The sequence below is a fragment of the Strix uralensis genome, chromosome 7 (assembly GCF_047716275.1).
Source record: "Strix uralensis isolate ZFMK-TIS-50842 chromosome 7, bStrUra1, whole genome shotgun sequence".
Taxonomy (NCBI): Eukaryota; Metazoa; Chordata; class Aves; order Strigiformes; family Strigidae; genus Strix; species Strix uralensis.
In genome coordinates, this window is record NC_133978.1 from 21216699 (window position 1) to 21233421 (window position 16723).

At 44.1% G+C, this 16723-nt stretch overlaps 1 protein-coding gene across 1 annotated transcript; it reads left to right on the forward strand.

Annotated features, from left to right (window-relative positions):
* Positions 1-233: 233 nt before the first annotated feature.
* Positions 234-16515, forward strand: PKD2L1 (polycystin 2 like 1, transient receptor potential cation channel). The gene is made up of 15 exons (XM_074873998.1): positions 234-528; positions 4398-4511; positions 5833-5960; positions 7090-7346; positions 7772-7996; positions 8336-8564; positions 8931-9101; positions 9821-10002; positions 11717-11837; positions 12533-12631; positions 13401-13522; positions 13861-13978; positions 14210-14331; positions 15130-15277; positions 16303-16515. Exons 1-15 carry the CDS (start codon positions 234-236, stop codon positions 16513-16515), a joined length of 2544 nt encoding a protein of 847 aa, XP_074730099.1.
* Positions 16516-16723: the final 208 nt, after the last annotated feature.

Genomic DNA, 16723 nt, shown 5'->3' on the forward strand with positions numbered 1-16723 from the left:
TCCTAACGACGGGTAGTGCCACCCCTCTGATAGGTGTCACCAGCTGAGCTGGTATAAAAGAGAGAGGCGATGTGCTCTCTGTGGGAAGCTGTTCGTGTGCCCTCCCCTGGCTGCTGAGGCAGGCAAGCTGTTTGGCATTGACTGACTATCTCTCTGTTAGCTTACAACTCCAGCCTGGGCTGGCAATCTTCACAAGTCCAGTTGAAGAGTTTTTCTGCTGGCAGTGACCGGCCATGAGCGCGTCTCACCTAAACAGCAGAGCTGAGAGCCACTTTAGAGCCTCAGAGGAGCATGAACTGGAGGCAGTGGGGAAGAAAGCTTGGGACAATCCTGTTTACAATGGCTCTCCCTCTACCTCATTGAAGATTCGGGCCATCTACAACCCGAAGTCCATCCTGGAGAATCCCTATGAGAACTTTGAAGAGCTGAGGGATCCACTGCCCTACCAGGAAGAGCAGAGCAAAGCTGTGGATGGGAAGACAAGTTCTTTCCTCAAGCGCTGCTTCTACATCTTCAGAGGCATCCGAGGTAAAGCTTTGACATCTCACTAGAAAGGATTTGCTAGCCCTTAGGAAGAGCAATGGGGGGGCGTGGGGGTGGAGGGGGATGCAGAAAGTAGAAACCCCATAGTGTTTGTGTAGCTCAGGAACCTGCTCAACATAAACTAGCATTACTCTGGATATCGTCTTTGGCTGACCTGGAAGGAGCATCCTCAGTCCGTGTGCCTTGCTGTGGCTCCAGGGTCTGTCATGTTACCTCTACTACAAAGCAGGAGGTACAGACAGACTTAGTGGTGTGCTCAGGGTCGTGCAGTGAATCTGTTGGCAGAGCTTTGGATGGAACTTAGGTGTCCTGAACCCACAGGAGCCGACACTCTGGTGATGAAAATATTCTGTCTTTGTGTGTGTTTTCTAGATGGAGTGGTACTGGTCCCTGTGTTATGGTAACTTAAGAACTGATATAAATATCCACCAGAGAAAATCTAGCACTGGTAGGACTGCAATACAGAGGGTAACAGGAATTTATCAAACAAGGCTTTGCTTGAAGACAGGTGGAAGAAAGAGGTGCTAGTCTCCAGTTTAAAAGACAAAGAGGAATGAAATATTATGTAGGCTTATTCAGACGCAATCAAAAACCTGGGAGCAAGGTAGGTCTCCTGTGAGGATACAGTCCTGGGCAAAAGCATTTGTTGAACAGTTTCTTACAGAAGACATAAAATCCTAATACTGTAAAAACAGAGAAGGCAAAGCAAGAAACTGTGTTTCTTGTGGAAACTATTATTTTCTTGCCAATGTGTCTTTTCTTCCTGACTTGTAAGGCAAGAACCTTTCTCAGAGCTGTACTCTCTACTGGTACATGTGAGTGGATAACAGTATAGCCTGGTCCTGAGTTGCACAGCCCCTTTATGATCAATTCTTTCTTGTAATTGCAGTTACAATCTAACACTATTAATTCATATGGAAACCAGAGCTAAAGCTTTAGAGGTTTCTCCCAGCCAAGAAGTGCTGGGTGGGCTTGGTGAGTAATTATAGATTGTTCAGAAGCAGCATACCATTTATCTGTTTTATTCTGATATCCTTTCTTCTAGGCATTGTTTGAGACTTAAAAAGGCAAAACAAATCCATACTTTTAACACCAGAGTTCCATTTGTGAGGTGCCAGGGCTGAAACTGGAGCATGCAAATGAAAATACCTGTCAGGACACTACAGCATTTGCTGCTTCTATGATTTGCAGCAGCGTGCCCTGCCAGCAAGAGTGGTAAATAGGGTTGCAGGACAGACCAGAGCTGGGAAGATGAGTTCCAAAGGCCAGTGCAGTCGGAAGAAAGGCCTCTATCAGCCTCACAGAGGTGGGGACTTTTTCCTTGAAGAATTTGCATCCTTCCTTTGCATCTTTACTAGGTGCTCACTATTTTTCATTGCCTCTTCAAATATTGCTGGTTCTCCCCTTTTCCTTTCATTTAATCACCTTAGTGTCTCAGCTGGAAAATGGAGGTAGTAAAGAGAAGTTGCTTAGCCAAGGACAGTTTGTGGGGTTTTTTGCTTAAAAAACATTCCTTGGGATTACGTGTCCGTGGCTCTTTGTGGGTACTTATCACAGTTGGCTTCCTGAGTCCCTTTCTTGTTCTCACCATCTACTGGACTGGTTTACCAGTGAATAGCTGCTGCTCCAGTTGCCACTGCTCTTTCCCACGCTCTGGTTCTTGCATGCCTCTTGCCACTCCAGCTGTTTCATGTCCAGCCTACAGACAGACTTTGCTGGGCATCTGGGTGGCATGGGGGTTGATGAGGGACAGCCAGCTTCCCACTGCCTTTGGAAGAGGATCTCCAGCTGTACCCGAGACTGCGAGCTAGTCACTCACCTGGCTCACAAGTCTGGTTTAAAAGGAGCCTCAGAACATCATGCAAATATTGCCATTAATTCCTACCAGTAACTTGTTACTAGCAGGAAGGCAAGAATTACAAATTCCACTCATTGCCTGTTGTCTAGATTCTGGGTTTTTTTCTTTGCTCTGCCTTGCGAGTGCTAGATGGTCATGCAAGATGCCATAAGGAAGCCTGGGTGTCTTCTAGTCTTGAGTATCCTTCTACTCCAAATGTCATGTCCAAAATAGCTGCATCCCCAAGGGGGTGGGTGGTGCCAAAGGAGACACAGATGGGGACATGCTTCATCTATGAGGTGGTATATTTCCATGGCATGTTTCCTAAAGAAACAGCTGAAACCAAACCTCAACTGATACAGTTTTACAATTACTGGATGCAATCTGCAAGGGTACTGGACCAGCCTCATAGTCCTCCAGGTATAATTTTGGGCAAGTCTCTGAACCAAGTTTTCAAGGATATTTGAATGTCCCTGACTTAGGTGTTCCCGAGTACACTTCTATTCCCAAAGCGAAGAAAGTCTGTGCCTCTGTTCCCAACAAGTAGGATAGCAGGGGTTCCTTGCCTCATGGAAAAACAAATAAACCTGTTAAAAGATTGTGATATAGCCATATCTAGAGATGAGGGGGTTATTTAAAAGTGACATGAACAGATGGGTGGGTTGTTTCCCCTTGTTTTTCTCCGTTGTGGAGATTCTTGTAGACCACACGATACTCTCTCCTGCACATGATCTTCTCCAGGCTCTCATTTCTGTTGCTGGTCTGGCATGTCCAGAACAGGCAACTGCTTTGTCTGTCCAGGAGCGAGGGTGGATGCTGCAACAGTCACTATGGGAGCTGATGGTGCAAAAAGCTGTCTGTTGAGATGCCAAAGAGCTGTTTGAAAGGACAGGAGTAAATGCACACAGACCACTATATTACTTTTGCTTGCTCCAAAGGAAAAAACGCTTCATTCTCTGCCAGAGATGACTTCAAATGTGTAGCCTTTGATCAGCTTTGATCCTGGCTTGCAGGAAGGTGTTTGTTGCATGCTACTGGGGATGGGCATCAGCACTGAGCTCTCTTGGAGCTGCAGAAAGCAGCAAGACTATGGGTATTATTGACATGGCTTCCATCACTAGGCTTTCAAGTGGAAGTTCTTACGCCTTTCAACTTCAGGAGCATTTCAGAAATCACAACAGAAAGCCATTACAAAAAGAACAAACAAACACACTAATGGTATCAGGCGGTTCATCAAACCAAAATATCAAGGCTCCTTTTAAAGGAAGTGTTCCTCTCTTTTTGATCAACGCTGGTGATGTTTAATGAGTTGCTTTCACACATGTGTGAAGAAATCAGGTCACTAGCTGGTGCAATTGGCATAACTGTATTGCAATAAAGTCAGCAGAGCTCCATTGATAGACATCCTGAACATAATTTGGCTCTAAATTTTATGCTGAAAATATTGAGTTGGGTTATCTGATTGAGTCTTATGACCGACAAGAAATCTGCAAGAGTTTTTAGGTAAGCAAGGGACAAATATTTGGGGCCTGATGGTTCAATATACACTAAAAGGACTAACAGTTGTAAAGCTAACATCAAATGCAGTTCTGCTATGGAAGTCCCATCAGAAGGTCAGCTGCTGGCCCATGGATGACTGAGATGAAATTTTGTGGTTTCAGGAGTAGTTGTGACAAAGACTGGATTTCTGCAAAGACTAAGCTGAAAAACAGGCAGGAAAAGATCAGTCCATAATGAACTCAAACAGAAAACCGGAGAGTGATTTAGCAAAATAAGAAACCCAATATATTTCAATTTTGGTCAGCCCCAAATCTTTTGTTCATGCTGGAATAGTTCTTTTTAGGGGTTATTTAACACATTTTTACAGCTCTTAGTCAAGTTTTGAAATGAAAAGTGGTTTTGCCTTGAAAAGTGACAAAAATCCAACTCTAAACAGTGTTCTTTGGGAACAGGACTTCAACTCCTCACATGGCCTTTGGCCATCAAAACTCTCCAGTTTCTTCTTTACACCCAACAGGTCTGTGGGGCACTACACTGACAGAGAACACAGCTGAAAACAGAGAACTTTATGTGAAGACCACACTGCGAGAGCTGCTAGTCTATATTGTATTCTTGGTGGACATCTGTCTACGTAAGTAGCTGTTATATCTCACAGGTGTCTTCTGTGTGCAGCATCAGAGGAATAATGTGAGGTTTTATTATTAGACTTCCTCACTCTGTTGTGTTAAATTTATTGTACATGCACTCATTGCAGCAAGCAGGTGTGTCATTAACCTACAGAACAGCAGCTGTACACAGAAGTAAAGTAACTGACTATTGCTCCAGACCTAATTGATACTGGTTAGGTTTAAGCAGTGTTTTCCACCCACGTTATCAGTCCTAGCCATTGACTCCACAGACCTGGGAGAATCTGCCCAGGGTCTTTTCTTAGTTTCACAGCAAATGTTCAAGCCCAGAGAGCAGCTCTAGAAACTTCCTGAGATCAAAGACACAGAGTTCAGAGAGATTTTCCCCTCTAAGACTGAAGGAGTGGCTGAGGTGATAAAGCAGATGGCAGCTCACACTGTTGTTCTTGGGTGGATTTAACTGGTCCCTGTACTGAATGCTAATGGACTTTTTCTGGGTAGAACAATGGCTGTTTGTTTTCTGGGAAGGTTCATTCATTATCACAAATGAGCACCTGTGGCACGGGACAGTGAAGAGGATTATATTTCATGGACCCTGTGGCAGGATAGACAGACAGACAATACCAGCCTGAGTTACAATCACACTGACCCAGGGAGACAGTGCTTCAGTCATTCATCCTAAAGAACCAAGACATGCACACAGACCTCTGTGTGGTTGCACACTGACTCATCCAGAGGAGGGGGGGGTGGGGCGTTGAATGACAGCTGCTTTATTTTCATGATGTCCTTTCAAAAGGAGGACATGCTCTTAGTGATCACCATGATAGATGTCTTTCTGCAGGAAGGAGCATTGGAGAGTTGAGACAACGTATTTGTGGAAGTTAGAGCCTGCTCCTTTTTGAGGTTTCTTGGTAGATAAGAACTTACCTGGAGCTTTCCACTTGGGACAATGGGGTGTCTCTATACCTTCATGGCTTCACATCAGAACTTCAAAATACGGATCATGGACTTTGTTCTGAGAAAGAAAATTTCCCTCAGAAATTTTGTCTGAGGACAAAAATTGTTTCCCAGGATGTTCAGTTGCATAATTCAATGGTCTTCTCTGGCTTCTATACTCTTATAGTCTCTCAGTCTGACACTTTAAATTCTGGAATATGCAACAGATAAGTTTGCAAATCCTTAAGAAAGCAGAAAGTAATATGATTATAGTTCCCAAGATTTCTTCTCTTGTGCTTTGCTTGGCTTACCTGTGATAGTATAAGCTACACAGAAAGTGAATATATAAATATATAAGGCTCCAATATTCATTCTTGTCTCTTCTCTTAGTGACATATGGAATGACAAGTTCCAATGCCTATTACTACACCAAAGTGATGTCTGAGCTTTTCCTGCAGACCTCTTCGGACGGCCGTGTCTCATTCCAGTCCATCAGCAGCATGGCTGACTTCTGGGTGGTGAGTGCAAATCTGGCCTGGCATGGGGAACCCTGGAAATCTCAGCTATACTCGGATATTCAGTTCCTCTGAATGTGCTACCTAGTGATTTCAGCAAGGCATTTTGCTGCCACGAGCTTTTGCCAGCTACTAGCAATAGTTAGAATATAATCTGCATGCAAAATATCCACTGATTTAAAATATAATTTATCCCTGTGTGCACTGTGGCCAGAATACTGGCTAGGCTAAGTGTTGTGTGTGCCCAGAAGAGCCTACTCCCCAGTAACGTACCAGTTAAACAGGCAGGACATAACAAAAATAAATTGCTGTGATATGATGCTCATTGCACAGACAGGGAGGACTGGCCCGGAGAGGCCAAGTGATTTACTCCAGGTTTCCTTGTGGTAGAAATGGCTTTGAATCCTCCAGTCCAGTGTCTTCATGTTGGTGTCTTACTAATAGACCTATGTCCATTTTCATGGGCAATTGTAGGAACAGCATACTTAACCTGCCTGTAATTTATGCCTGGACTGGTCTGATCTATAAATTCTTTATGAAGAACCTGGATTTAAATTTGCACTGACTTTTACTGAAGAGAATAACGAGGGAAAAAGATGTCTGGGGTCTAACACATTTCTATCAGAGAACTGGTGAAGGAATAATATGAACCACAGTGAATGCTGTTGAGATATTGCAACTGCTTATCTCTGACAGTCAGCCAGAAATTCTGTTATATTAAAAAAGTACAGCGAACTATGGCACTATTGGTTTTCTCCCACTGTTTCCAGGGCACTGGCACACACCCTTTTCACAGTTCACACCCCATGCCAAGGCAATTCCTTGAGACTTGTGCTCACTGAAGTGGAAGGGACAAAGAGAATTGTAGAGCTCTTGTCCCTTCATTAGCCCAACAAGGTGCAGCAACCACATTACAGGCCTGTGAGGAGACAACAACCCTGCTGCCCAGCATCTCCTACCACCAGCCCTGGTCTTTCCCCTCCTTAGCATACATCCAACACAAGCTTCTACTACTTTCCATCTTGGGGATTCGAAAGGGGTGGGTCAGGTCTTACTATCTCAAGCCCAGGCTAAGAAAATCCCTCTGATGTGTGGGCTATGAGGAGGTTGTTTTCCTCTCCCTCTCTTGCAGTATGCACAAGGGCCGCTTCTGGATAATCTTTACTGGACAAGGTGGTACAACAATGAGTCCCTGGCAGTGCACAGCGCCCAGTCATACATCTATTATGAGAACCTGCTGCTGGGTGTCCCACGCATGCGGCAACTGAAGGTGAAGAACAATTCCTGTCTGGTCCATGATGACTTCAAGGAGGAAATCTCAGGCTGCTATGATGTATACTCAGAAGACAAGGAGGAAAGGATCTCCTTTGGGCTCATCAATGGAACAGCGTAAGCACATTTTCTGCTGTTCAGGATTAGAAAATCCAAATTAGACTTTCCTAGTTAAAATAAGATCTGCTGAGCTGCAGGATGCCCGGGGTTGAGTTTCTCACATAAGGTTGGAATTCCCCTTGCAGTCAGAGGCAGCAAGTCCTTTTTGTCTATCAATAAGGCCAAGCATAACCAACAAACCTGCAGAATTTTCCCTCCATAGTATCACAAGTCATGTTGTGTCACTGCTGGGAAGCACTAGATCAGAAATCTAACAATAGTGAAGAGCTGATGTAGGCTCAGATCTGGAATAGGAATTAAGTGTCAACTCTTTAATTAAAAACTGCTCTGTCCCTTGAAGATATAGTCTAGTTTCTCCTGGCTACAAGGTCATATTCAAGCCTGGGGTGGCGATGCCTTTGCTTATGGCTTGTCTGTTGCAGGTGGAGGTACCATTCTGAGGAGGAGCTGGGTGGCTCATCTCACTGGGGAAGACTAACTAGTTACAGTGGGGGAGGATACTACATAGACCTCAAGTTGACCAGAGAAGAGAGTGCTGAAGCCCTGCAAGTCTTGAAGGAGAAATTGTGGCTGGATCGGGGGACACGAGTTGTCTTCATTGATTTCTCTGTGTATAATGCAAATATCAATCTGTTCTGCGTTCTGAGGTAAGCTGAGTCCCACTGAAAATTCTTCTGCCTCTTGCTTCTTCCTCAATGCCACAGTTTATTAAAATGCAAATATTTTAATACAGTCCACCAGGGGGGTATATGGATTAGTATGAAGGCTTGGTCTTCCTGACATAACCAGTCACAATTCTCTTCACCTTTCACCCTTTCCTATCATGGGCAGTGAAGCAGCAGAGATAAGGCTGTGTGAACACATGCACAACTCTTCCACTCATGGTTTGGTGGATGCCTCACCATCGGGTTTGATGCCTCTCAAAATTATCTAAGAGCTTCCATCCCCCTGTTTGTAATTATCAGAGTTTTCTTGTCCCCTTCAAGGTTAGTGGTTGAGTTTCCAGCCACTGGTGGTGCAATTCCCTCCTGGCAAATCCGGACAGTCAAGCTTATACGATATGTCAGCACATGGGACTTCTTCATTGTTGCCTGTGAAATTGTCTTCTGTGTCTTCATCTTCTACTATGTTGTGGAGGAGATTTTGGAGCTGCGTATCCACAAGCTTCAGTACTTCACCAGCATCTGGAACATCCTGGATGTAGTTGTCATTCTGGTGAGGATCTTGCACGTTCTTTTGGGAGTAGCAATGGCAGAGAGGTATAAGAGCCAAAAGAAATGAAGGAACGGGGAAACTGGTCTAGATAAGGCAAGAGCTGGCACATATTTTGCTCTAATAGTAAAATAAACTAGCTGAGTAAATGGACACATGGTCTTCTATCAGCTGTTAGAAGAAAAATCTTCCCTTAAAGATGCCTGAGAGGCTGTGAAGTCAAGGCATCATTCAGCACATTATGACCTTATTTCCATCCCCCACCAGTAGACCGCAGTTCTGAAGTGTGATACCAAGGAATTCTGTGACACTTTAATTTCTGTGGAAAGCACAGGTACAGCGGTCACTGCAGACTCTTTCTCTTTGCAGCTCTCCATTGTCGCTATTGGGTTTCACATCTTTCGCACCATTGAGGTGAACAGACTGTTGGGAGAGTTGCTGAAACACCCCAACACCTACGCGGACTTCGAGTTCTTGGCATTCTGGCAGACACAATACAACAATATGAATGCAGTCAACTTATTCTTTGCCTGGATCAAGGTATTGTAGGGGGTGTGGGAGGTGCCAGGCCTCCAGTCTCAGACCTCTTCCTCGAGGTAGCTTGGGGGTTGACTCTTCCATCCCTCTGAGTGAATGAGAGTAACAGCTATATAACAGAGGATTTCCCTCTCAAAGTCACATGCTCTGTTTTGCGGTAAATCCAGACAACTTTTCAACCTGCGTTATGAGGCCAGTTATTTGGAGATAGTGGACAGGGAGAGGAGCTCAGACGCTGTGGTGTAAAAGTGGTTTAGAAAATGCTGAGTACAAGATAACTTTGTCCATCCTCTATTATTTTAGTATTTTGGAGGATAATCTGCCAAGCCATGTTTTCCTTTCATGATGGCCACCCAACAACTAGAAATGAGCCATCTGTTGGCATGGACTTTGCATTTCAACCAAAGCATCTTGGCATGGTGGAAAGCCACACTGTACTTGGGGGTCCTCATTAGCCTCAAGACATTTGCCCTTATAGCCATCCCTCTTTACATTTTTCCCTTGACACAAGGAACAGTCATGTGTTTATGATCCCACAGGAAGATGGTGGCACACCTGGGACAAATATCCTGAAAACTAAGCCACCATTCTCCTAGCCTGGCTGTCTTCTCTGTCCTTTGGTACTGTAGTGAACCTCTTGTCTTAGTAAGCATACACGTATGAGAGAGAATGACCTAGCTGATGGTTTGGCCTAACTTTGTCCCTGTTCTTTCTTCTTGCAGATATTCAAGTATATTAGCTTTAACAAAACGATGACCCAGCTCTCCTCCACATTGGCACGTTGTGCCAAGGACATCCTGGGCTTTGCCATTATGTTCTTCATTGTCTTCTTTGCATATGCCCAGCTGGGTTACCTCCTTTTTGGGTCACAAGTGGAAAACTTCAGTACCTTTGTTAAATGCATGTAAGTGTGTAAGTCAGAACCATGTTTCTATCATTTCATCAAAAGAATTTTAACTGTTTTTTAACCTCTCCCCAATTGCAGATCTGAATGTCAATCAGATACCTGTTATATCTAGTTGCAATAAAGCCACAGTGGTTGACAAGTCACAGTCCGCCAGCTGTGACATGGACAAAAGAAAGCAGTGAGAAGATTGATGGTTACAGACAGATTTCTGGTTGTATGATGTTTATTGGTAGGGATACAAGTAGCTGATCCTACCAGACTTTGAGACTCCTTGCAGCCCTACAACTCAACAGAAAACCCAGCCTTTCCATGGGAACGTTTAGTGAGAAGTTTCAGTTTGCTAAGCCTAGACAGCTTTCCCTTCATGTGGAGCTGTTAGGTTCACCAAGGGTACTCAACACGTAGAGTAGCTTAATGTCTTTCTGCAGAAAAGCATCATAGCTCAGCTGATAATTTAGTTTTTGTTCTGCAGAACCTTTTGTTACCTTCTTGCCCGCTATGGGTCTGTAAAGGCAGTAGAAAGGCACTGTCTGACTGGCACTGAGATCTTGGCAAAGTTGTGTTTCTATACACTGTCAGATGGCTTTAGGCCTAGTTAGGATAAACTTCTGAAAAGGGATAAACTTCTGAAAGGATAAATTTCTGAAAATTGGTAGTGTTATAATATGTTAATTTTAATAAAAATTCAACATGAAGTTTTCTAAAATATGTTGTATAATAGTCTAAATAAGATTAAGTAGGCATTTTCAAAACAAAAGAGATAAAAGTAATTTCTTATTGTAAGGAGACACTTCAACTTCACTGAATTGGGGCATTTTAAACCAAAGAAGAGGAAGCAATGCCATATTCATCTTCCTTAGACCTGGAAAACATTCCCAGCTCCCCAAATAGTCCAAATGCAAGGAATCTGAAATGGAATTTTGCATTTTTCAGACAGGATAGTTGGACTCCAGACTCTCAAGGTCCTTTTCCCTGCACATGACTTCACAGTCTGTATCTTTCTGTCTGTCTTTTTTCTTTTTTTTTTTTTTCTTTCTTTTTCTTTTCGTTTCATTTTTTTAATTGGACAATACTTCTTAATGAGGGTCATTTCACTGATCAGTCTCCAGGGAAGCCCCACATATAATGTAGCAAGATACCTGAGAGGTATCTGCTACAGCAGCGTTTTCCAGCCTGTGTTCCACAGGCCTCTGGCATCCAGGTGCTGCCTTTAAGGGGTCTACAAGTGAACAGAGATAAGCAAACTTCTGATCAATAGAAACTTGCTTCATTATAGGGGCTATGAATTGCAAAAGTTGAAGAGCATTGTCCGTTACTAACATCCTCTTCACAGTCTCATGAACTCTCTTGAAAGAGAAGGCTTCAGTGAGTCAAGTGCCTTTATAAGGGAAAATTCAGGTTGGTTTTGTGGCTTTTGCCTGTTTAACTGCTATTTAGACCAAAACACACTTTGGGCAACCAGAAACTTGTGGGGAAACCATGTTTTCCTTTCCAGCCAGCTCTTGCTCTAACCAGATCAGCTTGCTTCACCCCTGAAATACTGTGGGTAAATTTAACTCACCAGTCAGACTGAGTGACTTAGACCCTGCTCTGGCTTGTGCCTGTGACCATCTGGGCTGCAGGCAGATTCAGGGTTCACCTCAGAACTGTCTGAAGATGTAGGATAAATTTATGTGCCTTTGCATGACCTTGTGCTCTTTCTCTCCTCCAGCTTCACTCAGTTTCGGATAATTCTTGGTGATTTTGACTACAATTCCATTGACAATGCCAACAGGGTCCTTGGGCCTATTTACTTTGTCACCTATGTGTTCTTTGTTTTCTTTGTGCTCCTGGTAAGCAAGAAAGCCCTCCTTGCTCCCATATTGACAGCAGTGTTTGCGAGACCCCTCCTGATAGTCCCCGAGTTAGGTGCAGTGCAAAAGCTTAGAGAGAAAAGAAGTTTCTGTTGTGATAGCTCTGCAGTGCAAATAGACTGAAGTAGACAAAGAGCACATCATTGCAATTGGGGATTTGATGATGAGGGGGATTAAGAGCCATATTCATATCCTTTAGGGTGAAGACTAAAACTGACTGGGAATACCACTGATGTGGTAGCTGAATTCAAGGGGATCAGTTCAGCTGCTCTATAGCAGGCAGTGAACAAAGCATGGGGACAGTCTCTGGCTTTCTAGGCAATGGATGCAGAGGGATGCTCGTAATGACCAAGTTAAACACCCAGTGCCAGGAATCCAAGTGTAACCTAAGATCTTGCAGGAGAGGCTACCAAAGGTGGTATTTGAACCGGGTACCTTCAACCACTCCTTTAACTGCAAGGACCTCCCTCACAGTGAGAAAGCACTGTGTGGCTGGAGTGGGCCTTCCCTTCAACCACTTTAGTTTGCCCGAGGGATACCCCATGTGGAAACAGCCCCTTGTTTAACTAAGCCCTGCACGTCCGTGCCTGCCTCTGTCTCTTGCTGCTTCATGAGCTGCTGGAGCAGGCAAGATGCCTCATGCTTATTCATATCTCTTCTTCCCATTTTTCTAGAATATGTTTCTGGCAATCATCAATGACACGTACTCAGAAGTTAAGGAGGAGCTTTCAAGCCAGAAGGATGAGCTGCAGCTCTCGGACATCTTGAAGCAGGTGATGAATGGTGAAAGCTGTGCTACTTTCTAGCTAAATACTGAAGCATTTTCTGAAAGTTCCTGACCTACATGGAATTTACTAGAGAGAAATAGTGGTTGCCAACTGCAGGTCCACATTCTTGGTGCACACAGGAGTTAGAGTTCCCTTCTGGGATAAATCAAGCTCCCAGATCCTTTGGCAATGAGAAGATGAGAAAGCAGGGCTTGGGGGAATCCTGTTACTTGCTGGCAGTGTTTCTGAAAGACTTTTCTTCCCAGGAAAGTCTCTAGACAAAGCTTGATAGAGTCCTTGATAGTCCTTGATAGAGTGTACTTTGATCAATAAATTGGCAGGTCCTATTTTGCTAAGCTGAGCATGTTACAGTGGTGCAAATCTAGTGGGTTATATCTGGATTTCCCATGGGAAATTCCAGAAAAGGTCCTGGAAGGTTACAGCTCTGTGCTGTGGGACCAATATTCTGCAGAGTATTTGCGACATTATCTTAAACAGCTGATGACTGGGAGACGTCATAAAGAGAGAGTCGGGAGGAGAAAAGGAGAGGGCAAACTTTGCATGGAGACCCCGGCTACCATGTTGGTGTTGCGTTGAAGGTGTGATCCTAGTTTAGAGATGGGGTTCATTCAGCAGTGTTGTATATTTGCCTCTGGAAAGCTTAAACTCTCCCTGTATTACTTGGCATCTGCTCACCCATACTGCATTGTGCTCTGCCCTGTTTTTCACTGTTCTGCCTGTATGATTCCGTGGCTGTTTGCACCCTTGGTAACAGAGCTACAACCGGACGCTCATGAAGCTGAAGCTGAAGAAAGAGCAGATTTCTGATGTGCAGAAAGCACTGCAGAATGGAACGAAAGAACTGGACTTTGAAGACTTCAAGAACAGCTTGAAGGAGTAAGTGAGTCAGCTTGAGGGTTGCCTACCTAGCCCTTTCTCTTGGTAATACAGGTAATTTAAATTCTCTGGTTTTCAAGACTGGGAGAGCTGTTAGCTCAGATCTGGGCAATGTAAGACTCAAAAAAAAAAAAAAAAAAAAGTAGTTGTCATCTTTCCTCAGATGTTTAATCTGTTCTAAATAGGTTTGTGTTACTATGTCTTTCCCATGTGGGATGTTTAGGTTTGTCACTGGCGGGAGAAAACAATACACTCATTTCAAAAGAGGTGTTCCTGCACTGTTAGAGCTTAACAGTGTAATTCAGTGCTTTGAGCTTTCTCTTTCTATTCTTTTGCAGACTGGGACATGCAGACCATGAGATCACAGCAGCCTTCTCCAGGTTTGACAAAGATGGCAATCACATCCTTGATGAAGAGGAGCAACAGCAGATGAAGCATGACCTAGAGGCAAAAAGGGTAAAAAAAGGGCAAGGAAAGAAACCCCCTCGTTGGTAGAGATCACTCCAAAGTGATCTCTGGAATCTTTGGGTTTGTGGTATAAACTAAGCAGGCAACTCAAATACAGCTCCAACTCTGCCTGGATAGCAGCTGAATATATCACTGCCTGTGAAACTCTGTGTTATTCACAGTGAAGCTGACACAGAGTTAGTATCCAACTTTGCAGGAGTTTCTTTATCTATCTTCTAGGTTGCTCTGAATACAGAGATTGAAAATTTGGGGAAATCCTGTAGCGACAACAACCTGGATGAGAATCTGACCTACCTGGAAGCAAGACAGGCCACCTGGGTCTCCAAAGAAGAGTTCCAAGTGTATGTTTGTGCTGACAGTAGTTTAATCCCTCTGCAAATGAGGGGTCTGATTTCCTGCTGCTTCCTTCCCTGGTGTAACTGTTTACACTGATGCTGAGCCGTTTCAGTAAGATCTTGTCCCTTTTTATCTTGCACATGTGTCAATGAGCAGGTCGGGAGAGAACTGGGACAGTTCTTGTAATGTAGTTTGCTTGTTCCTATAAAAGATTGAGTTAAGAAATTTTGCTTTCTGCCTCTTGAATAACCTCTGCAGCTGTCAGCTGGCCACAGACAATATACTGTCATGTTTCAGGCCAGAAGGTAACCTGGATAACTGGGCCAGGGGAAGTTGATACCTCTACAGAAGGTCCTGTGGGAATAAATATCCTCGATTTTATAGCCTAGTTGGCCTTCATCCTCCAGATCTGAGAATTACACTTGACTGTTCCTTACACAGGAGGAGCATGGGATAAATACAGCACAGAGAATCAGGACATCCTGATTCTGCTACTGAGAAACACTGAGCAATCCACATAGGGCCATATCAGAGGAGAGACAGGTGCAATATTTAATAATGGGATTGTATTGTGGCTGGACTGTGATCCAAACTGGCTGGGATCCATCCTAAGCAGAAACACTGATTACAGTTGAAAACACAGTGTAGCAGGGAGTTATGTCTTCAGTAGGTATGAATCAATTATCTGATGTGGAGCATTCACTCATATTTGAGGTCTGGCCCATTGTCCATAAGATGTCTGCTGAAAATCCTACTGTTCATTACAAGAAAAACCTTGCAAATACTCTCCATGTCTCCCCCAGCCTCCTGCAACGTGTGCTGCAGCTGGAACAGTCCATAAACAGCATTGGTTCCAAGATTGATGCAGTGGTGAGCAAGCTAGACACGCTGGAAAGAAACAAGCTGAAGAGGAAGGACCTGTTGGGCAAACCACTGGATAATGTTAGCAAGGTTGGTAGCTCTCCATTATGCATTTGAACCAGCTTCAGGGCACGTGACCAGCCCTGCTGTGTGAGAGGGCCTAGTATCATCTTTGCTTTTCCAGTCCCCACTGACATAAGACAAAAAGGACTGGGCAGGGTCAACATTTTGTACGATCAAGCCTTTTCTGTTCAAGCAAAGTGACACAAAGCCTCTTGCTTTCATGTCCCCCCAGTTAACCATGGTACCTTTTAACATACCTTCCAACTCCTTTGAGGCCAAACTCATTCCTGTGGCAGTGGGTGCAATTCACTTGTCTTCAGTTGCTTTGTACCTACTTATCCTCAGACATAAAAAAACCCTCGTACTGTCCTTCCCAGCAAGAGCAGCTCATGACAGTGTTGTGCACTGTGATCTTAACAACATCTTGCCTGTGGATTATCTATCACACAGGTGAAGGTGGAAGATTGTTAGCGGTATGCCCATTATTGCAGAATTGTGACTTTTGCCAAAGACTGCCTATATCCAGTCAACCAGCATATTTTGGGTCTTCAGCTTTAAAGTCAAAGGCAGCAAGCCATGTGGGAGCCATGTCATCACCTCATATTTTTACGGCTTTGATAATGAGAATAGCCAAAGAACACAAAGTGACCTAGCGGAGAAGGTCAGAAAGAAGCCTCTCTTTTGCAGAGTAGTCTTGTGATCCCTTCCCATCTGAGAGTGTTTTGGGGGGTCCTACTTCTCATATGAACATGCCTGAAAGCATATTTGAGTGTTTGCAATTTGCTTTGCCACGGCATTTCTGTGACTGTTCTCGTAGAGGGTAAAAAAGGATGAATCTCTCCTCATTTGTCTAATGCTTGAATGTGCATTCATCAGTGTATTGCAGAAAACAGTATATTGGATCTTTAATAGGCAGGCAGGCTTGTACTAATTTCTGGAAGAATGTGGGAAGATATTTAAGTATCATACACACCTTGTCTCTCTCCTGGAGTGTTGCTAGACTTCTTGGTAGCTTGCTAACATTGCAGGTCACTCTTCCTTCTGCTTCACAGGAGGAAGAACCCAATCAGGAAGACCTGCTCCCCCAGAGACTAGACCAGCTGGGGAAAGAAGAAGCAGAAGGTTGGGGGATGGAACATGTTCAGGGAAACAACCTGAGTGGCAACTCTTCCCAAAATGGGATCTATCCCATCTTGTCCAGGTCAAGTGTGCCGGGGTCTCAGGTGCCCAAGAACATCCAGCCACAGTCTGATGCGTGCTTCTAGTGAACAGCCCAGTGCTCCCAGTGTGGCTCCTATGGTACTAAGTAACTGTCAGTTGTTTCCCCACTGTTAGAATAATCCAGACAGTTGGACACAGACACCGCTGTTGCCAGGAACTGGTGATGTGAAAAATCAGGGATGCTCTTTTCCAGTGTAATGATGTATAATGTCACAAAGCTAGAACTTCCGCCCCCCCATATTTCTGGAGCAG